This window comes from Oncorhynchus mykiss, chromosome 2 (genome assembly GCF_057628025.1).
Source record: "Oncorhynchus mykiss isolate SJ-2025 chromosome 2, ASM5762802v1, whole genome shotgun sequence".
In the NCBI taxonomy this organism is placed as follows: Eukaryota; Metazoa; Chordata; class Actinopteri; order Salmoniformes; family Salmonidae; genus Oncorhynchus; species Oncorhynchus mykiss.
In genome coordinates, this window is record NC_143023.1 from 104,169,843 (window position 1) to 104,192,905 (window position 23,063).

The window sequence follows — 23,063 nt, forward strand, 5'->3', positions numbered from 1 at the left end:
TTGTGGGTAGTTGTTTTCTGTCTCTGTCCCTGACAGGACTGTTTCGTTTGTTCCGTTTTGATATTTTTGTTCTAGTGTTCAGTGTAATTAAAAGATAATGAAAACGTACCACGCTGCACCTTGGTCCTCTCCTTCTTCCACCTACGATGATCAATGCAATCTACCTACGGTACAATGACCTAGAACTGTACTTTGACAGTAAAGAATGGCACTGAGATGGATACATGTAATGTCAGAATGGAAATTATGGTGACGGTTGCAACAGTGAATTATTGATTGAAAGTTTTGTATCTGTATAAATGTAAGAAGTGTTTGTTTGCATGAGGTATTCGCATGATAGGCCTATAAGACATTGATTAACCTAAATAAAGTGATATAACTGCATCAGAAATGACTGGGGACAGGCAGCATGAGGGCTGAAAGAGGCATTAGAGAAAGTACTTTGGGAACCCCACACGTAACATTGTCTTATGCTAGAACTGCTACTGTAGCATAGTATTCAAATATATTGTTACCAACTATACATGTATTCTGAGTGAGGATGGGAATTACAAGTCTATAGCCTACTTTTTATCACAGTCTGCACTCTAACAATAGTATCTTTCTGTAGAGGTCACAACTCAAAATGATATTGGTCACATGAGTCGAATACAACAAGAGTAGACTTTACAGTGGAATGCTTCCTTACGAGCCCATGGGCAACAGTGTAGCATTAAAAAGTAAGACAAATATAAAAAATAAACAAGTAAAACCATTAAAAAAAATAACATGGCTATATAGAGGAAGTACCAGGTAATAACATGGCTATATACAAGGCATACCAGGTAATAACATGGCTATACACAAGGAGAACCAGGTAATAACATGGCTATAGACAGGGAGTACCAGGTAATAACATGGTTATATACAGGGAGTACCAGGTAATGCCATGGCTATATAGAGGAAGTACCAGGTAATAACATGGCTATATACAAGGCATACCAGGTAATAACATGGCTATACACAAGGAGAACCAGGTAATAACATGGCTATATACAGGGAGTACCAGGTAATAACATGGCTATAGACAGGGAGTACCAGGTAATAACATGGTTATATACAGGGAATACCAGGTAATGCCATGGCTATATAGAGGAAGTACCAGGTAATAACATGGCTATATACAAGGCATACCAGGTAATAACATGGCTATAGACAGGGAGTACCAGGTAATAACATGGTTATATACAGGGAGTACCAGGTAATAACATGGTTATATACAGGGAGTACCAGGTAATGCCATGGCTATATAGAGGAAGTACAAGGTAATAACATGGCTATATACAAGGCATACCAGGCAATAACATGGCTATACACAAGGAGAACCAGGTAATAACATGGCTATATACAGGGAGTACCAGGTAATAACATGGTTATATACAGGGAGTACCAGGTAATAACATGGTTATATACAGGGAGTACCAGGTAATAACATGGTTATATACAGGGAGTACCAGGTAATGCCATGGCTATATAGAGGAAGTACAAGGTAATAACATGGCTATATACAAGGCATACCAGGTAATAACATGGCTATACACAAGGAGAACCAGGTAATAACATGGCTATAGACAGGGAGTACCAGGTAATAACATGGCTATACACAAGGAGAACCAGGTAATAACATGGCTATATACAGGGAGTACCAGGTAATAAAATGGTTATATACAGGGAGTACCAGGTAATAACATGTTTATATACAGGGAGTACCAGGTAATAACATGGCTATACACAAGGAGAACCAGGTAATAACATGTCTATATACAAGGAGAACCAGGTAATAACCTGTCTATATACAAGGAGTACCAGGTAATAACATGGCTATATACAGGGAGTACCAGGTAATAACATGGCTATATACAGGGAGTCCCAGGTAATAACATGGCTATATACAGGGAGTACCAGGTAATAACATGGCTATATACATGGAGTAACAGGTAATAACATGGCTATATACAGGGAGTACCAGGTAATAACATGGCTATATACAGGGAGTACCAGGTAATAACATGGCTATATACAGGGAGTACCAGGTAATAACATGGCTATATACAGGGAGTACCAGGTAATAACATGGCTATATACAGGGAGTACCAGGTAATAACATGGCTATATACATGGAGTACCAGGTAATAACATGGCTATATACAGGGAGTACCAGGTAATAACATGGCTATATACAGGGAGTACCAGGTAATAACATGGCTATACACAAGGAGTACCAGGTAATAACATGGCTATATACATGGAGTACCAGGTAATAACATGGCTATATACATGGAGTACCAGGTAATAACATGGCTATAAACATGGAGTACCAGGTAATAACATGGCTATATACAGGGAGTACCAGGTAATAACATGGCTATATACAGGGAGTCCCAGGTAATAACATGGCTATATACAGGGAGTACCAGGTAATAACATGGCTATACACAAGGAGTACCAGTACTAAGTCAATCTGCAGAGGTACGAGGTAATTGAGGTAATACAGTACGTGGGTAGGGCTATAAAAGACTAGTCAATAAGGAAAACAATAAGCAGAGCAGCATGTGTGAGTGTGTGTGACATCAATATGAGTGTTTCTGTGTGTGTGTGTGTGTGTGTGTGTGTGTGTGAGCACAGTCGTGGCAAAAGGTTTTGAGAATGACACAAATATTAATTTCCACAAAGTTTGCTGCTTCAGTGTCTTTAGATATTTTTGTCAATGATACTATGGAATACTGAAGTATAATTACAAGCATTTCATAATTGTCAAAGGCTTTTATTGACAATTACATGAAGTTGATGCAAAGAATCAATATTTGCAGTGTTGACCCTTCTATTTCAAGACCTCTGCAATCCGCCCTGGCATGCTGTCAATTAACTTCTGGGCCACATCCTGACTGATGGCAGCCCATTCTAGCATAATCAATGCTTGGAGTTTGTCAGAATTTGTGGGTTTTTGTTTGTCCACCAGCCTCTTGAGGATTGACCACAAGTTCTTAATGGGATTAAGTTCTGGTTAGTTTCCTGGCCATGAACCCAAAATATAAATGTTTTGTTCCCTGAGCCATTTAGTTATCACTTTTGCCTTATGGCAAGGTGCTCCATCATGCTGGAAAATGCATTGTTCGTCACCAAATTGTTTCTGGATGGTTGGGAGAAGTTGCTCTCAGAGGATGTGTTTTCATGGCTGTGTTCTTTTTTCCGGATGCCCCAAACAATCGGAAAGGGTATTCATCAGAGAAAATGACTTTACCCCAGTCCTCAGCAGTCCAATCCCTGTGCCTTTTGCAGAATATCAGTCTGTCCCCAATGTTTTTGCTGGAGAGAAGTGGCTTCTTTGCTGCCCTTCTTGACACCAGGCCATCCTCCAAAAGTCTTCGACCTCACTGTGCATGCAGATGCACTCACACCTGCCTGCTGCCATTCCTGAGCAAGCTCTGTACTGGTGGTGCCCCGATCCTGCAGCTGAATCAACTTTAGGAGACGGTCCTGGCGCTTGCTGGACTTTCTTGGGCGCCCTGAATCCTTCTTCACAACAATTGCACCGCTCTCCTTGAAGTTCTTGATGATCTGATAAATGGTTGATTTAGGTGCAATCTTACTGGCAGCAATATCCTTGCCCTTTTGTGCAAATGTAACCATGATTGACAGAAGAAGAACAATGATTCCAAGCACCACCCTCCTTTTGAAGCTTCCAGTCTGTTATTCGAACTCAATCAGCATGATCTCCAGCGTTGTCCTCGTCAACAGTGTTAACGCGAGAATCTCTGACATGATGTCAGCTGGTCCTTTTGTGGCAGGGCTGAAATGCAGTGGAAGTGTTTTTGGGGGATTCAGTTCATTTGCATGGCAAAGAGGGACTTTGCAATTAATCTGTTCACTCTTCATAACATATATATATTTTTTTGTACCTTTATTTAACTAGGCAAGTCAGTTAAGAACAAATTCTTATTTTCAATTACGGCCTAGGAACAGTCCTGTTCAGGGGCAGAACAACAGATTTGTACCTTGTCAGCTCGGGGATTTGAACTTGTAACCTTCCGGTTACTAGTCCACCGCTCTAACCACTAGGCTACCCTGCCACCCCTGGAGTATATGCAAATTGCCATCAAACAACTGAGGCAACAGACTTTGTGAAAATTTATATTTGTGTCATTTTCAAAACTTTTGGCCACGACTGTAGAAGGTGTGTGTTGGAGTGCGGTGTAGTATGTGTGAGTGGGTAGAGTCTAGTGAGTGCAAGGGAGTCGGTGCTAAACAATTAAGATTAATTAATTAATTAATAAGGGTGGTCAATGTAAATAGACCGGGTGGTCTATACTACTGTACTCAATCCCTTTAATTTCTTTGCGTCTCCCAGTATCGTTCCTCACAGAATGCTGACACAAATATTGGAGGCATCGGGGAGTTTAGTTTTTTGTTTAGCTGGTGATGTCGGGTCCGGGTGCCGCTGCCAAAGGAACCGGGGCTACCACAGCTGGCTCGTCAGGCTTCCACACCTTAGCTGGCTCAAGAGGTTCCCTTGCCTCGGTTGGCTCGACAGGCTCCCACCCCAAGTCATGCCTCAGCCAGCTCGTCGGGGTCCCACACCTCAGCCGGCTCGTTGAGCTCCCACGCCTCAGCTGGGAGCTGTTTGGACCATGATAGGTCCTTAGCGATGTGGACACCAAGGAAATTGAAACTTTCAACCCTCTCTACTACAGCCCCTTGGTCGTGTTCGGCCCTCCGTTTCCTGTAGTCCACAATTAGTTCCTTTGTCTTACTAATGTTGGGGGAGAGGTTGTTGTCCTGGCTCCACACTGCCAGGTCTTTGACCTCCTCCTCCCTGTAGGCGGTCTCATCGTCGTCAGTGATCAGGCCTGCTACTATTGTGTCGCCAGCGAACTTGATGATGGGGCTGGAACTGTATGAGGCCAAGCAGTCATGGGTATACAGGGAATGCAGGAGGGAACTTAGGACGCACCCTTTGGTACTTCATGAAAACGGAAGTGACCGCTACTGGACGGTTGTCATTCAGTTCAGTTACCTCCATTTCTTGGGCACATGGATGATAGCGGACATCTTGAAGCAGGTGGATATAGTGGCCTGAGCTAGGGAGAGATTGAAAATGTCAGAGAATATAACAACCATCTGGTCTGCTCTAAGGGCATGGCTAGAGATGCCAACCGGCTAAAACATTTGAATTACTTCCATACGTCCTCAGTGGAGACTTTTAGTGTGTACCCCACGTTGTCATCGTCGGCAGCTCGGGGTCATTGTGCTGCCCCCTCGGCAGCTCGGGGTCATTGTGCTGCATCCATGGCAGCTCGGGGTCATTGTGCAGTCTCCATGGCAGCTCAGTGTCATTGTGCAGTCCCCATGGAATCTCAGTGTCATTGTGCTGTCTCCTCGGCAGCTCAGGGTCATTGTGCTCGAATCATGAGAAAAAGGTGTTCAGCTCTTCCGCAAGAGTGGCGTTGGTGACCGTGATGTGGCTGGAATTATTTTTTAACCCGTGATCGTGAGGAGCCCCTGTCATATACACCTTGTGTCTGACCAGTTGAATTGCTCCTCCAGTTTCTCTCTATACTTGTGTTTCGCCATCTTGATCTGTCTGCGTAAGTCAGATTTGTACTGTTTAACCAAACTGTTGGACTTGCCATAGAAAAGGTGTTGGATACTTATTGACTCAAGACACTTCAGCTTAATTTTTGATATTCATTTAAAAAATGTTCTACAAACAAAATTCCACTTTGACCTTATGGGTCATTCAACAACATAGTACCCTCCAATCTCATCACTAAGCTAAGGACCCTGGTACTGCACACTCCCCTCTGCAACTGGATTCTGGACTTCCTGCCGGGCCGCCACCAGTTGGTAAGGTTAAGCAACAACACATCTACCATGCTGATCTTCAACACAGGGGCCCCTCAGGGGTGAGTGCTTAGTCTCCTCCTGTTCTCCCTGTTCACCAATGACTACGTGGCCAAGCACGACTCCAATACCATCAATTATGTTTGCTGACGACACGACTGTGGTAGGCCTGATCACCTACAACGATGAGAGCCTATAGGGAGGTGATCAGAGACCTGGCAGTGTGGTGCCAGGACAACAACCTCTCCGTCAGCGTGAGGAAGACGAAGGAGCTGATTGTGTACTACAGGAAAAGGAGGGCTGAGCATGCCCCAATTATCATCAATAGGGCTGTAGTGGAGAGGGTCGAGAGCTTCAAGTTTCTCGGTATCCACATCACTAAAGACCTATCATTGTGAAGAGTGCATGACAATATATACATTTATTTTTAATTTCACCTTTATTTAACCAGGTAGGCAAGTTGAGAACAAGTTCTCATTTACAATTGCGACCTGGCCAAGATAAAGCAAAGCAATTCGACACATACAATGACACAGAGTTACACATGGAGTAAAACAAACATACAGTCAATAATACAGTATAAACAAGTCTATATACGATGTGAGCAAATGAGGTGAGATAAGGGAGGTAAAGGCAAAAAAAGGCCATGGTGGCAAAGTAAATACAATATAGCAAGTAAAACACTGGAATGGTAGATTTACAATGGAAGAATGTGCAAAGTAGAAATAAAACATCTTCCCAGGAGGCTGAAAAATGTGGCATGATCCTCAAAAAGTTCTACAGTTGCACCATCGAGAGAATCTTGACTGGTTGCATCACCGCTTGGTATGGAAACTGCTTGAATCTGACCGAAAAGCGCTAAAGAGGGTAATGTGTAAAGCCCAGTAAATCACTGGGGCCGAGCTTCCTGTCATCCGGTACCTCTATAACAGGCAGTTTCAGAGGAAGCCATTAAGAAGTGGGACTGCTGAACAGTTAATCAAATTGCTACCCGGACTATTTGCATTAACCCCTTATTTTTTAGCTAGCAGCAGGCAACCTGGTCACAAAATTAAATAGTTTACATTGATGAGCTTCGGATGTTTTCACTCACGAGACTCCCAGTTACATAGCACATGTTCCTTTTTTCCCAAAATATTATTTTTGTACCCGAAATAACTCTGTTAGTTCTTCACGTTTGGCTGAGAATTCGACCGGAAATTGCGGTCATGGCATAATATCGACAGAAACATGGCAAACGTTGTTTATAATCAATCCTCAAGGTGTTTTTCAAATATCTATTCGATAATATATTCACCGGGACAGCTGTATTTTCAGTAGGAACGGGAGGAAAAATAGCTACCTCTGTCTATTACGCAAGAATTACTCTGAGAGCCCTCAGCCAGACACTTTGTTTACGCTCATTCTTCAACATAAAGGCGTGAAACTAGGTCAAAAGGATGTGGACACCTTGGGGAGTACGTAGAAAAAGGAATCTGGCTGATAGCCCATTCACTGCTCAATAGGGACGCATAGGAACGCAGAGCTTTCAAAACATGAGTCAATATTTTTACAGTTCTGGAAACTTTTGAGTGTTTTCTATCCTAAGCTGTCAATTATATGCATATTCTATCATCTTGTCTTGACAAAATAGCCCGTTTACTTTGGGAACGTTATTTTTCCAAAAATGAAAATAGTGCCCCCTAGTTTCATTACTCTTCGTTGTGGGCTTGTCAGTAAGGCAAGGTCTACACCTATTTTATTCGGCGCATTTGACAAATAAAACAATATTTAGCTTTGATTTTTTTTGTTCATGCATTGACAAAATTGGGGGCAGTGGGAAACTTGCCAGAAGTGAACATGGGTAGTACAGTAGTAGCTAGCTAGAATGCATGGGTAATTCACATCATTGCCCTACTATTTAATTAAACAGAGGACATCCAAGAAGGAAAATGTGTAACTTCATTGCAGTAAGGAAATGTTCAATCTATAATTAGCTAACTAATTAAACTAACATGTATAACTAAAACATACATTTTATTAGCTAGCCAATTTCAAGTTGTTAGCAAGCAAGCTAAAGTTATTAGCTGTCTGGCTTTCTATGGGCTTAACAATGCAAGCTAAAATTAGCTATGCTAGCTAACATTAGTACCTACTTACTAGTCAAAGGACGCTAACGTTTAACAGGTTGCAGTTGTCTAATGTCACTCATTTTATTGTAGACAGGTTTTTATAACGTTTTGAAAATGATGATTTATGTGCCTTATTCATGATCTTAGCAACAAACGATGTCCGAACTTAGAAGGTTTGCTTTAGCTAGCAAGCTACTGTGTTTGCTTATCCCGGAAGGGCTGGCTGAAGCAGAAGGGCTGGGGCGGTCCTATGTAAAATAATAGATCATTATTCGTTCAATTCAAATCGGGGCTATCCAACCAGCGTAGGGTGTAGCCTTGAAGTCTGAGGCCACAGCCCCTTCATTATCGATGCTTCGTGCCAACACATCAAAGCTGCCTTTCCAGACTCTCAAGTCAGAAAGACTGGTGTCAGCCAGACTAGGGACTCTGCTGTTCTAGCACCAAGGGAAGCAGGTTCCACCATTTGGGTGCAAGGACATAGAAGAGTTTTGACTGGGTTGACTAGCTAACCAACTAACCTCCGCAAAACAAAGATAGGTGTAGATGTGGCAACCTCATGAGAGTTTTCTAAAGACAAAGTTATCTGTAGGGCGTGAGTTTCTGCTGTTGTTTACATGGAAGAAACAAGCCTACATCCCTGAGGTCAGACACAGTAAGTACTAATAACTTGTGTCCAACGTTTGTACTATTCTCGGAACCCAGAGTCAAATATTTCCTGCGCCAGCTAGCTAGCTGTCACAAGAGACTAGTTGTCAACATGGCAATGTAAAAATGTTCCTGTTTATGTCAACTTACTTGAAGACAGCAATCAACAGGTTGACCAGCAGGATGTTGGCCACCAGTAAATAACAGGCCATGATGGCCGGGGTCAGCCAGGCTCCAGGGATACACGGAGGCAGCTTCTTACCATCCTCATCGTACAGGTTCTCACCACACGGCGCTAGGAGGTTAGCGGAAGAAGAACAAGAATGCTTTAGTATTCAAAATAACACTCTCCACATTGCCACTTTGAAAATAAACAACTTATTGAAGAATACTCACGGTTGATTTCCATTGCATAGACTTGAAGCAGTTCCAGAAATAAGGAAATAAAGACAGAGAGGCAGAATAAAAGGCATGAATACAAAGACAACAACATACTTATGTCATGGTCAAGACCAGGTGCACGTGAGGTCAAAGACTGTCCTGTGCTGCTGGGAGACCAGGTGAAGTCAAAGACTGTCCTGTGCTGCTGGGAGACCAGGTGAAGTCAAAGACTGTCCTGTGCTGCTGGGAGACCAGGTGAAGTCAAAGACTGTCCTAAGCCGCTGAAAGACCAGGTGAAGACAAAGACTGTCCTAAGCTGCTGAAAGACCAGGTGAAGACAAAGACTGTCCTAAGCTGCTGAAAGACCAGTGAAGACAAAGACTGTCCTGTGCTGCTGGGAGACCAGGTGAAGACAAAGACTGTCCTGTGCTGCTGAAAGACCAGGTGAAGTCAAAGACTGTCCTAAGCCACTGAAAGACCAGGTGAAGACAAAGACTGTCCTGTGCTGCTGGGAGACCAGTGAAGACAAAGACTGTCCTGTGCTGCTGGGAGACCAGGTGAAGACAAAGACTGTCCTGTGCTGCTGAAAGACCAGGTGAAGACAAAGAATGTCCTGTGCTGCTGGGAGACCAGGTGAAGACAAAGACTGTCATGTGCTGCTGGGAGACCAGGTGAAGTCAAAGACTGTCCTGTTCTGCTGAGAGACCAGGTGAAGTCAAAGACTGTCCTAAGCCGCTGAAAGACCAGTAAAGACAAAGACTGTCCTGTGCTACTGGGAGATCAGGTAGAGTCAAAAACACATTATGGATAAATACAGGACAGATCAAAACATGGGCAAACAGGACAGATCATCTGCCCATGAAACAGGAAACAGAATCTTACTATAAATCTGAGTCTTACGGTCGATCGAGTCAGCAAACACCTCTCCATAGATCATCCAGTAGGGCATGTAGAAGATGTTCCTGGCCAAACGCCATGTTGGCTCCTCATCAGGGTGCAAGATGGCCTGCCGCGACACCCCGAAACTCATCAACACCACCAACATGATTATCACGAAGTACAGCATGTCGATCATCTACAGAACATAGAACACAGCATGTTAATCATTCTAATATAGAACATAGAACACAGCATGTTAATCATTCTAATATAGAACACAGCATGTTAATCATTCTAATATACAACACAGCATGTTAATCATTCTAATATACAACACAGCATGTTAATCATTATAATATACAACACAGCATGTTAATCATTCTAATATAGAACACAGCATGTTAATCATTCTAATATAGAACACAGCATGTTAATCATTCTAATATAGAACACAGCATGTTAATCATTCTAATATAGAACACAGCATGTTAATCATTCTAATATAGAACACAGCATGTTAATCATTCTAATATAGAACACAGCATGTTAATCATTCTAATATAGAACACAGCATGTTAATCATTCTAATATACAACACAGCATGTTAATCATTCTAATATACAACACAGCATGTTAATCTTTCTAACATAGAACATAGAACACAGCATGTCAGTAATTCTAATATAGAACATAGAACACAGCATGTCAGTAATTCTAATATAGAACATAGAACACAGCATGTTAATAATTCTAATATAGAACATAGAACAAAGCATGTTAATAATTCTAATATAGAACAAAGAACACAGCATGTTAATCATTCTAATATAGAACATGGTACACAGCATGTTAATCATTATAATTTGGAACATAGAATGTCAGTCATCTGGAATAAATTATTTGTAATTAAGCCAATGGGATGCCATTATTTGTTTTGTTTCTAACATGTCCTCAACATTTGGAGCAGTACCCTCCTCCTCTTCCTCCTCTGGTATCTTCAGAGGTAGTAGGCCTCAAGACAGGCAGACTGAGTATCTTCTGTATGGGGGGCTAACCCCCTGTAACCTGTGCTGTATGACACACTACTTTTTGATTGGGGAATATTAGTGATGTAAGATGAGGAGAAAGCAGCTGGATGAAGTTATAAAACCACCATAGTAATAATCTTTCAGGATTTATTGTGGTTTTATCCTCTATAATATTTCATGTATGTAATGTTGTCTCTGGAGCAGCCTACTAACTTTGAAATATCAAACAAAAATCAATCAATCAATGATGTTACCATTTTCCCAATCATCATGACATAGGGTCCCAGGTACTTGTTGACCCCGAAGATGTCTAGCACCCTGATGTACCAGAAGATGATGTCTATGCAGTAGATGACACGTCCGATGCCCAGGAGGGGTTCGTTCTGCAGCCTCAGCAGAAGGCCAACCAGGAAGGTGGAGATGGCTGCCAGGTCAGTGATGTTCCAGACCTCTTGCAGCCATACGTTGATCTTCTGCTTCAGCTTCCCAGGCTCTGACATTAGGATCTATGGGTCAAGGTCAAAGTTAGTAACCCAGGCTCTGACATCAGGATCTAAGGGTCAAATTCAAAGTAAGGCTCTGACATCAGGATCTATGGGTCAAGGTCAAAGTTAGTAATCCCAGCTCTGACATCAGGATCTATGGGTTAAGGTCGAAGTTAGTAAGTAAGCCTTGTCAGAGCCAGAACCGGGCATGGGGTAGGATGTCCTATTTCTGTAGCGAAGCATCTTGATGTACACTACACCCTGTCTGACTTCAGGGTTGATGAAGGAAGTACAAAGCATCAATCAATGCTCACATACAGTACAGCTGCATCTGAAATAGCCTATTACCTATAACGTATTTATATAGGAGGTAAGATGGTATATAGTGCACTATAGATGCAATATTGTTGGGAATATTTTATTTTCAGTTGAGAATGAATTCCCCAAGCTTACTTGAATTTGACGTTGAACTTAAACTTGTTACTAATTTACCTGTCTGACTTTCTCGAAGCCGAGCGTTAGGATGTAGGCAATGACGGTCCACTCCTGGATGGACGGCCATCGCTCCATCTTCACCAGGATTATGTAGTTATACAGCATCAGGTAGCCCAGGTAGGAGATCTAACAGAGAAATAGATAAACCACATAACATAACACAACATGCCACTAGACATCAGGTAGCCCAGGTAGGAGATCTAACAGAGAAATAGATAGACCACATGACATAACACAACATGCCGCTAGACATCAGGTAGCCCAGGTAGGAGATCTAACAGAGAAATAGATAAACCACATAACATAACACAACATGCCGCTAGACATCAGGTAGGCCAGGTAGGAGATCTAACAGAGAAATAGATAGACCACATAACATAACACAACATGCCGCTAGACATCAGGTAGCCCAGGTAGGTCTGTTTAGTGTTTTATTAGGATCAGGTAGGAGGTCTGTTTAGTGTTTTATTAGAATCAGGTAGGAGGTCAGTTTAGTGTTTTATTTGGATCAGGTAGGAGGTCTGTTTAGTGTTTTATTAGGATCAGGATCCGGGTTGGCACCCCCCCCCCCCTGGGTTGTGCCGCGGCGGAGATCTTGGTGGGCTAAACTCAGCCTTGTCTCCGGATGGTAAGTTGGTGGTTGAAGATATCCCTCTAGTGGTGTGGCGGCTGTGCTTTGGCAAAGTGGGTGGGGTTATATCCTTCCTGTTTGGCCCTGTCCTGGGGTGTCCTCGGTTGGGCCACAGTGTCTCCTGACCCCTCCTGTCTCAGCATCCAGTATTTATGCTCCAGTAGTTTGTGTCGGGGGGCTAGGGTCCGTTTGTTATATCTGGAGTACTTCTCCTGTCCTATTCGGTGTCCTGTGTGAATTTAAGTGTGCTCTCTCTAATTCTCTCTCTCTTTCTTTCTTTCTCTCTCTCGGAGGACCTGAGCCCTAGGACCATGCCTCTAGACTACCTGACATGATGACTCCTTGCTGTCCCCAGTCCACCTGGCCGTGCTGTTGCTCCAGTTTCAACTGTTCTGCCTTATTATTATTGGACAATGCTGGTCATTTATGAACATTTGAACATCTTGGCCATGTTCTGTTATAATCTCCACCCGGCATAGCCAGAAGAGGACTGGCCACCCCTCATAGCCTGGTTCCTCTCTAGGTTTCTTCCTAGGTTTTGGCCTTTCTAGGGAGTTTTTCCTAGCCACCGTGCTTCTACACCTGCATTGCTTGCTGTTTGGGGTTTTAGGCTGGGTTTCCGTACAGCACTTTGAGATATCAGCTGATATACGAAGGGCTATATAAATACATTTGATTTGATTTGATCAGGTAGGAGGTCTGTTTAGTGTTTTATTAGGATCAGGTAGGAGGTCTGTTTAGTGTTTTATTAGGATCAGGTAGGAGGTCTGTTTAGTGTTTTATTAGGATCAGGTCAGTTCAGTTTAGTGTTTTATTAGGATCAGGTAGGAGGTCTGTTTAATGTTTTATTAGGATCAGGTAGGAGGTCTGTTTAGTGTTTTATTAGGATCAGGTAGGAGGTCTGTTTAGTGTTTTATTAGGATCAGGTAGGAGGTCTGTTTAGTATTTTATTAGGATCAGGTAGGAGGTCTGTTTAGTGTTTTATTAGGATCAGGTAGGAGGTCTGTTTAATGTTTTATTAGGATCAGGTAGGTCAGTTTAGTGTTTTATTAGGATCAGGTAGGAGGTCTGTATACTCTTTTATTACTTTAGTGATACTTACGGTGTTGAACCAGAACTTGGTGAACGGGGCATCATAGAACTCATAGATCCTCCGTCCAATGGGCTTCCTCCTGACATTACTGCTGCCCTCCTCTTCATCCCCCTTCCTTGACACAACGTCATCCTGAAACAATAAATTGATCAATCAACCAATAAATCAATCAATACAAAATAACACCAGGAATCACTGGTACTAGGGGCCTATCTGTTACTCTGTTATTATCGGCCTATCGGCCCACCTGTTACACTGTTATTATCGGCCTACCTGTTACCCTGTTACTATCAAATCAAATCAAATGTTATTGGTTGCATACACATGGTTAGCAGATGTTAATGCGAGTGTAGCAAAATGCTTGTGCTTCTAGTTCCGACTGTGCAGTAGTATGTAACAAGTAATCTAAAAATTTCACAACAAATACCTTATACACACAAGTGTAAAGGAATGATTAAGAATATGTACATATAAATATATGGATGAGCGATGGCCGAACGGCATAGGCAAGATGCAGTAGATGGTATAGAGTACAGTATATACATATGAGATGAGTAATGTAGGGTATGTAAACATTATATAAAGTGACATTGTTTAAGTGACTAGAGAACTTTATTACATCCAATTATTTAATTATTAAAGTGGCTAGAGATTGAGTGTGTATGTTGGCAGAAGCCACTCAATGTTAGTGATGGCTGTTTAACAGTCTGATGGCTTTGAGATAGAAGCTGTTTTTCAGTCTCTCGGTCCCAGCTTTGATGCACCTGTACTGACCTCGCCTTCTGGATGATAGCGGGGTGAACAGGCAGTGGCTCGGGTGGTTGTTGTCCTTGATGATCTTTTTGGCCTTCCTGTGACATCGGGTGGTGTAGGTGTCCTGGAGGGCAGGTAGTTTGCCCCCGGTGATGCGTTGTGCAGACCTCACTACCCTCTGGAGAGCCTTACGGTTGTGGGCGGAGCAGTTACCGTACCACGCTGTGATACAGCCCGACAGGATGCTCTCTATTGTGCATCTGTAAAGGTTTGAGTGCTTTTGTTGACAAGCTAAATTTCTTCAGCCTCCTGAGGTTTGAGAGGCGCTGTTGTGCCTTCTTCACCATGCTGTCTGTGTGGGTGGACCAATTCAGTTTGTCCGTGATATGTAAGCCGAGGAACTTAAAACTTACTACCCTCTCCACTACTGTCCCGTCGATGTGGATAGGGGTGTGCTCCCTCTGCTGTTTCCAGAAGTCCACAGTCATCTCCTTTGTTTTGTTGACGTTGAGTGTGAGGTTATTTTCCTGACACCACACTCCGAGGGCCCTCACCTCCCTGTAGGCTGTCTGCTTGTTGTTGGGAATCAAGCCTACCACTGTAGTGTCGTCTGCAAACTTGATGATTGAGTTGGAGGCGTGCATGGCCATGGGTGAACAGGGAGTACAGGAGAGGGCTGAGAACACACCCTTGTGGGGCCAAAGTGTTGAGGATCAGCGGGGTGGAGATGTTTCCTACCCTCACCACCTGGGGGGCGGCCCGTCAAAGTCCAGGACCCAGTTGCACAGGGTGGGGTTGAGACCCAGGGTCTCGAGCTTAATGGCAAGTTTGGAGGGTACTATGGTGTTAAATGCTGAGCAGATGGATTAGGGAGGTGTGCAGTGTGGTTGTGATTGCGTCGTCTGTCGACCTTTTGGGGCGGTAAGCAAATTGGAATGGGGCTAGGGTGTCAGGTAGTGTGGAGGTGATATGATCCTTGACGAGTCTCTCAAAGCACTTCATGATGACGGAAGTGAGTGCTACGTCCCGTAGTCGTTTTGGCTCAGTTACCTTAGCTTTCTTGGGAACAGGAACAATGTTGGCCCTCTTGAAGCATGTTAGAACAGCTGTTGACCCTGCCACATACGTCTCATGTCTGGTCCGTGGAATTGAGACTCTACTTTGTCTCTATACTGAAGCTTAGCTTGATTGATTGCCTTGCGGAGGGAATAGCTACACTGTTTGTATTTGGTCATGTTTCCGGTCGCCTTGCCATGATTAAAAGCCATGGTACGCGCTTTCAGTTTTGCGCGAATGCTGCCATCAATCCACGGTTTCTGGTTGGGGAATGGTTTAATGGTCACCGTGGGTACCACATCGCTGATGCACTTGCTAATAAACTCGCTCACCGAATCAGCGTATTCATCAATGTTATTGTCTGAGGCAATCTGGAACATATCCCAGTCCACTTGATCGAAGCAATCTTGAAGCGGGGAATCGGATTGGTCAGACCAGTGTTGAACAGACCTGAGCACAGGCGTTTCCTGTTTTAGTTTCTGTCTATAGGCTGAGAGCAACAAAAGGGAGTTGTGGTCAGATTTGCCGAAAGGAGGGCGAGGAAGGGCTTTGTATGTATCTCGGAAATTAGAGTAGCAATGATCCAGGGTGTTGCCAGCCCGGGTAGCGCATTCGATATGCTGATAAAATTTTGTGGGCCTTGTTTTCAGATTAGCCTTGTTAAAATCCCCAGCTACAATGAATTCAGCCTCAGGATATGTGGTTTCCAGCTTACATAGAGTTCAATGAAGTTCTTTCAGGCCCGTCGAGGTGTCTGCTTGGTAGGGATATACACGGCTGTGATTATAATCGAAGAGTCTCTTGGTAGATAATGCGGTCGGCATTTGATCGTATGGAATTATATGTCAGCTGAACAAAAGGACTTGAGTTCCTGTATGTTGCTATGATCACATCACGACTCGTTAATCTTAAGGAAAACAGCACCCTTCTTCTTACCAGAGAGATGTTTGTTTCTGTCGGAGCGATGCGTGAAGAACCCGGGTAGCTGTACCGACTCTGATAACGTATCCCGAGTGAGCCATGTTTCTGTGAAACAAAGAATATTACAATCTCTGATGTCTCCCTGGAAGGCACCCCTTGCTCGAATTTTGTCTACCTTGTTGTCAAGAGACTGGACATTGGCGAGTAGTATACTCGGGAGTGGTGGGTGGTGTGCCCGTCTACGGAATCTGACCAGAAGTCCCTTCTGCAGTGCCGTTGTTTTGGGTCGCCTGCTGGGATCCAATCCATTGTCCTTGGTGGTGGTCCAAACAGAGGATCCACTTCGGGAAAGTCGTATTCTTGGTCGTAATGTTTGTAAGTTGAAGTTGCTCTCATATCCAATAGTTCCCCCCCGGCTGAATGTAATAAGACTTCTTAAGACTAGTCCTAGGTTTTGGCCTTTCTAGGGAGTTTTTCCTAGCCACCGTGCTTCTACACCTGCATTGCTTGCTGTTTGGGGGTTTTAGGCTGGGTTTCTGTACAGCACTTTGAGATATCAGCTGATGTACGAAGGACTATGTAAATACATTTGATTTATCTTAGAAAAGTTTGAAGCCTTTTATCCTGTTACTATCTACCTATCTGTTAAACTGTTACTGAGGGCCTATATATTACACTGTTACTATGGGCCATTCTATTACAGTGTTACTAGGGGCCTACATTTTACACTGTTACTAGGGGCCAATCTTTCACACTGTTACTAGGGACCTATCAGTTACACTGTTACTTGGGTCCTATTTGTTATCCTGTTACTACCGACATATCTGTTACACTGTTACTAGGGTCCTATATTTTACCCTGCTACTATGGGCCAATTGGTTACATTGTTACTAGGGGCCTATCTTTTACACTGTTGCTATGGTTCTATCTGTTTGATGTAATTTTTTTGTTGTTGTATTTTTTGGGGGCCCCTGAGTAGCGCTACTGTCTAAGGTACTGCTTTTCAATGCAAGAGGTGTCACTACAGTCCCTGGTTCGAATCCAGGCTGTATCACATCCGGCCCTGATTGGGAGTCCCATAGGGTGGTGCACAATTGGCCCAGTGTCGTCTGGGTTTGGCCGGGGTAGGCCGTCATTGTAAATAAGAATTTGTTCTTAACTGACTTGCCTAGATAAATAAAGGTTAAATAAAAAATAAGATAATTGTTACAAGTAGTGACTTTGCTGATAGGTCACTCTGGAGCGCCTGCTAAATGACTAAATTGTCAATATAAGTTCAAGGAACAGAGTCTTGTGGATGAACATCTCATCACTCTGACAAGCATTTTATGATATGTTGGTCAACCAGAGTCTTCTGTACCTTGCCAGCGTCATCGTCCTTGTCTTTCCCTTCTTCAGAGTCAGCTGTGTAGGACTGGTCTTCTCCTTTGAAGTCCACCAGCAGCAGAATTGATGGAGGGAATATGATGCCCAGAATCACCTAGAAAGACAAGAATCCTCAAACAGTAACCCGGCCCAGACCCCAAAGAGCTTGCAGAGCAGATCTGCAGAACTGTCTGTACCGTATAGATATGAAGGGTATTGTCCATGTGGTCATGAAAGTCAGTCTGTTTCTGAACTCATGGGGTTGTTTCTGTTCTCCAGCAAAGAGTAAAGGAGCATGAAAGTCTGTTTCTGAACTCATGGGGTTGTTTCTGTTCTCCAGCAAAGAGTAAAGGAGCATGAAAGTCTGTTTCTGAACTTATGGGGTTGTTTCTGTTCTCCAGCAAAGAGTAAAGGAGCATGAAAGTCTGTTTCTGAACTCATGGGGTTGTTTCTGCTTTACAGCAAAGAGTAAAGCAGAATGAAAGTCTGTTTCTCAACTCATGGGGTTGTTTCTGCTCTACAGCAAAGAGTAAAGCAGCATGAAAGTCTGTTTCTCAACTCATGGGGTTGTTTCTGCTCTACAGCAAAGAGTAAAGCAGCATGAAAGTCTGTTTCTCAACTCATGGGGTTAGGGTTAGAGTTCAGTGATGCTGGTGTTGGTATGTCAAGCTAAGGAGGGAGGTTTACCAATTCAACTCCGTTAATTTACCTTAAGCCCAGGGTTCTTCCCCATTCTCAGATTTCCCATCCACATGTCGGTCAGCAGCATCTGACTGCAGGTGTGGGCGATGAAGTCTCTGTGCTTGGCGGCCACGGCCAGCTTCAGACAGGTAGAGTTGCTCCAGTTGGTCAGCTCATACGTCAGCAGCTTCATGGCCACCTGTTCATCGTGCTTATAGGACTGGTCCAGGAGCTCGTAGGCAAGCTGGCCAAACTCCCTGTGGAGAAAGAGTCATCTCCTTTTACTAAGGCTATATGGCCTAAAAAATCTGATCTTAATCCGGCTTGCTATACTAAGCACAATGGGAAATGGTGTATGGAACTATAGGTTGAAATATGCCGTCATTGTAAATAAGAACTTGCTTGAAGGACCATGAAAATTAGGAGACCGTAGGTGAGGCAAAAGTAGAACTATTTTAGGGATTGTGTAACGTTTTAATCAGGGACAACGACCTGCCTGTCTGATGATCACAAGAGGAAGCACTACCTCAGTGGGAGAAGTATAAGAGAGGAACCACTATCTCAGTAGTGGGAGAGGTATAAGACAGGAACCACTATAAGTAGAGGGAGAAGTACAAGACAGGAACCACTATCTCAGTAGTGGGATAAGTACAAGACAGGAACCACTATCTCAGTAGTGGGAGAAGTACAAGACAGGAACCACTATCTCAGTAGTGGGAGAAGTACAAGACAGGAACCACTATCTCAGTAGTGGGATAAGTACAAGACAGGAACCACTATCTCAGTAGTGGGAGAAGTACAAGACAGGAACCACTATCTCAGTAGTGGGAGAAGTACAAGACAGGAACCACTATCTCAGTAGTGGGAGAGGTATAAGACAGGAACCACTATAAGTAGAGGGAGAAGTACAAGACAGGAACCACTATCTCAGTAGTGGGAGAAGTACAAGACAGGAACCACTATCTCAGTAGTGGGAGAAGTACAAGACAGGAACCACTATCTCAGTAGTGGGAGAAGTACAAGACAGGAACCACTATCTCAGTAGTGGGAGAGGTATAAGACAGGAACCACTATAAGTAGAGGGAGAAGTACAAGACAGGAACCACTATCTCAGTAGTGGGAGAGGTATAAGACAGGAACCACTATAAGTAGAGGGAGAAGTACAAGACAGGAACCACTATCTCAGTAGTGGGATAAGTACAAGACAGGAACCACTATCTCAGTAGTGGGATAAGTACAAGACAGGAACCACTATCTCAGTAGTGGGAGAAGTACAAGACAGGAACCACTATCTCAGTAGTGGGAGAAGTACAAGACAGGAACCACTATCTCAGTAGTGGGAGAAGTACAAGACAGGAACCACTATCTCAGTAGTGGGAGAAGTACAAGACAGGAACCACTATCTCAGTAGTGGGAGAAGTATAATACAGGAACCACTATCTCAGTAGTGGGAGAAGTATAAGACAGGAACCACTATCTCAGTAGTGGGAGAAGTATAAGACAGGAACCACTATCTCAGTATTGGGAGAAGTTTAAGACAGGAACTCACTTGGAGTTGTTGTCCAGGTCCTGGGCGATATCGTCCACCAGTTCAGATGACTCTTTAGCCATGGCTGTGTATAGCTTACAGGCCACCAGAGCCTTGGCCATGGCCTCCTCCCCACGTTGCCACAGAAACAGCGCCATCTTCTGGCGCTTCATGAGAACGGCCCACACCATCAGCTCGTGGAAGGGGTAGGTGAAGCGACAGACCTCAGGGTCGTCCACATCTATCTCTACCTCCTCCTCTTTCTTCTTCTTCCCTTTCTTCTTCTTTCCCCTCGGTTCGTCATCCTGGTGACACAGGAAGTGACACGGGTGAAGTGAGGATGTTAGGGCAGATAACGCACAGAGGGGAACTTTTAGAATAGTGTTGTGCACATAACTTTATTCATAATAGTTTTGTGTTTGTGAACTGTACCCTCTAACATCTCTCATTGTAAAGAAAAATAACGTTTCCAGCATGGTTGAATGGAAATATGTACAGTATTTATTGAACAAAGACTTGCTATTACCTCCAGCCCCAGCATCTTCAAGGCTTTTGGCTGCAAACAACCAGAAGAAGATAGGTAGGTATATGTTAAAAAGTGTCAATAACATCACATGATAAAGACACGTGTCATAAACATCACATGATGAAGACACGTCTGTTACATGGTGAGGCTTTCTACTGTGTTTGTTTTCAGATCTAGTTTCTAATGTCACCCGTCTTACCCTCTTCAGCCCGTAAAGGTTGTTATAGCGCTAACTAGTCTTATCCTCTTCAGCCCGTAAAGGTTGTTATAGCGCTAACTAGTCTTGTCCTCTTCGGTCAATACAGGTTGTTATAGTGCTAACTAGTCTTGTCCTCTTCGGTCAACACAGGTTGTTATAGAGCTAACTAGTCTTGTCCTCTTCGGTCAATACAGGATGAGACAGAGTGAACTAGTCTTGTCCTCTTCGGTCAGTACAGATTGTTATAGAGCTAACTAGTCTTGTCCTCTTCGGTATATACAGATTGTTATAGAGCTAACTAGCCTTGTCCTCTTCGGTCAATACAGATTGTTATAGCGCTAACTAGTCTTGTCCTCTTCAATCAATACAGATTGTTATAGAGCTAACTAGTCTTGTCCTCTTCGGTCAACACAGGTTGTTATAGAGCTAACTAGTCTTGTCCTCTTCGGTCAATACAGATTGTTATAGAGCTAACTAGTCTTGTCCTCTTCGGTCAATACAGGTTGAGACATAGTGAACTAGTCTTGTCCTCTTCAATCAATACAGATTGTTATAGAGCTAACTAGTCTTGTCCTCTTCAATCAATACAGCTTGTTATAGGGCTAACTAGTCTTGTCCTCTTCAATCAATACAGATTGTTATAGAGCTAACTAGTCTTGTCCTCTTCGGTCAATACAGATTGTTATAGAGCTAACTAGTCTTGTCCTCTTCGGTCAATACAAGATTGTTATAGAGCTAACTAGTCTTGTCCTCTTCGGTCAACACAGGTTGTTATAGAGCTAACTAGTCTTGTCCTCTTCGGTCAATACAGGTTGAGACAGAGTGAACTAGTCTTGTCCTCTTCGGTCAATATAGTTTGAGACAGAGTGAACTAGTCTTGTCCTCTTCAATCAATACAGATTGTTATAGAGCTAACTAGTCTTGTCCTCTTCAATCAATACAGATTGTTATAGAGCTAACTAGTCTTGTCCTCTTCGGTCAACACAGGTTGTTATAGAGCTAACTAGTCTTGTCCTCTTCGGTCAATACAGATTGTTATAGAGCTAACTAGTCTTGTCCTCTTCGGTCAATACAGATTGTTATAGAGCTAACTAGTCTTGTCCTCTTCGGTCAATACAGATTGTTATAGAGCTAACTAGTCTTGTCCTCTTCGGTCAATACAGATTGTTACAGCGGTAACTACTCGTCCTCTTCGGTCAATACAGGTTGAGACAGAGTGAACTAGTCTTGTCCTCTTCGATCAATACAGATTGTTATAGAGCTAACTAGTCTTGCCCTCTTCAGTCAACACAGGTTGTTATAGAGCTAACTAGTCTCACCCTCTTCAGCCCGTTGAGGTAGTTATAGAGCGAACTAGTGTTGCCCTCTTCAGCCCGTAGAGGTTGTTATAGAGTGAACTAGTGTTGCCCTCTTCAGCCAATAGAGGTTGTTATAGAGATAACTAGTCTTACCCTCTTCAGCCCGTAGAGGTTGTTGTAAAGCGCCCTGAAGTTCTTCCTGGTGTAGTTACAGCGGTAAGCCCCACCCATCAGGTACTCCATCACCAGACCAATGTCAATCAGAGTGATCTGGTAGTCTGGCGGGAGGTTGCCCTGGAACACCACAGATTATATTCACAGATGACATTTCTGTAATCCCTGATTACACACCTGGCTGTAACAGCACAAACCACAGTTTAACTCAGCTGAAACAGGACAAATAATGTTGAATGAGGAAGAATAGGTTCCATGAATCAGAGAGATCATCTTACCTTCTTGACATCTCTCACCACAACATGCAACGTGTTAGCAGGACCCAGTCTCTGTGTGTTAGGAAGAGAAAGTTGTTCAATATGAATAACCCTACAACTGGATATGGGGTTGATTTGGGATTCAGGGCAAGTCTCTACATTAGCGTGGTCTTGTCTCATCTAAAAGTGTTGTACAGCTCCTCCAGACGAGAAATGGTGGACGTTATGATCTGTCTGTCTGTCTGTCTGTCTGTCTGTCTGTCTGTCTGTCTGTCTGTCTGTCTGTCTGTCTGTCTGTCTGTCTGTCTGTCTGTCTGTCTGTCTGTCTGTCTGTCTGTCTGTCTGTCTGTCTGTCTGTCTGTCTGTCTGTCTGTCTGTCTGTCTGTCTGTCTGTCTGTCTGTCTGTCTGTCTGTCTGTCTGTCTGTCTGTCTGTCTGTCTGTCTGTCTGTCTGTCTGTCTGTCTGTCTGTCTGTCTGTCTGTCTGTCTCACCGTGTTGTACAGCTCCTCCAGGCGAGGAATGGTGAGGAAGTGGTGGATGTTGACACCGTTCTCTATCAGCAGCTTGACAAAGTCCACCCTGTCCAGCACCAAGGCATCCATCATGGCCTGCTCCAGAGAGTTCACCTGGGAGACACATTCATGACTGGTGCCACTACTCTTTCAATTTAGATG

The 23,063-nt window shown here is 43.5% G+C and overlaps 1 protein-coding gene across 1 annotated transcript in view; it reads right to left on the bottom strand.

Moving 5' to 3' along the window:
- LOC110502669 (transient receptor potential cation channel subfamily M member 1) overlaps positions 1 to 23,063 on the bottom strand; it is a 131,417-nt gene that overhangs the window by 24,408 nt on the left and 83,946 nt on the right. Inside the window, 13 exon segments of the mRNA XM_090215695.1 lie at positions 8,790 to 8,934; positions 9,036 to 9,056; positions 9,921 to 10,095; positions 11,182 to 11,433; positions 11,905 to 12,033; positions 13,641 to 13,763; positions 17,722 to 17,841; positions 18,436 to 18,664; positions 19,957 to 20,240; positions 20,462 to 20,491; positions 22,112 to 22,252; positions 22,411 to 22,461; positions 22,881 to 23,015. Coding sequence (XP_090071821.1) covers positions 8,790 to 8,934; positions 9,036 to 9,056; positions 9,921 to 10,095; positions 11,182 to 11,433; positions 11,905 to 12,033; positions 13,641 to 13,763; positions 17,722 to 17,841; positions 18,436 to 18,664; positions 19,957 to 20,240; positions 20,462 to 20,491; positions 22,112 to 22,252; positions 22,411 to 22,461; positions 22,881 to 23,015 — 1,835 coding nt within the window.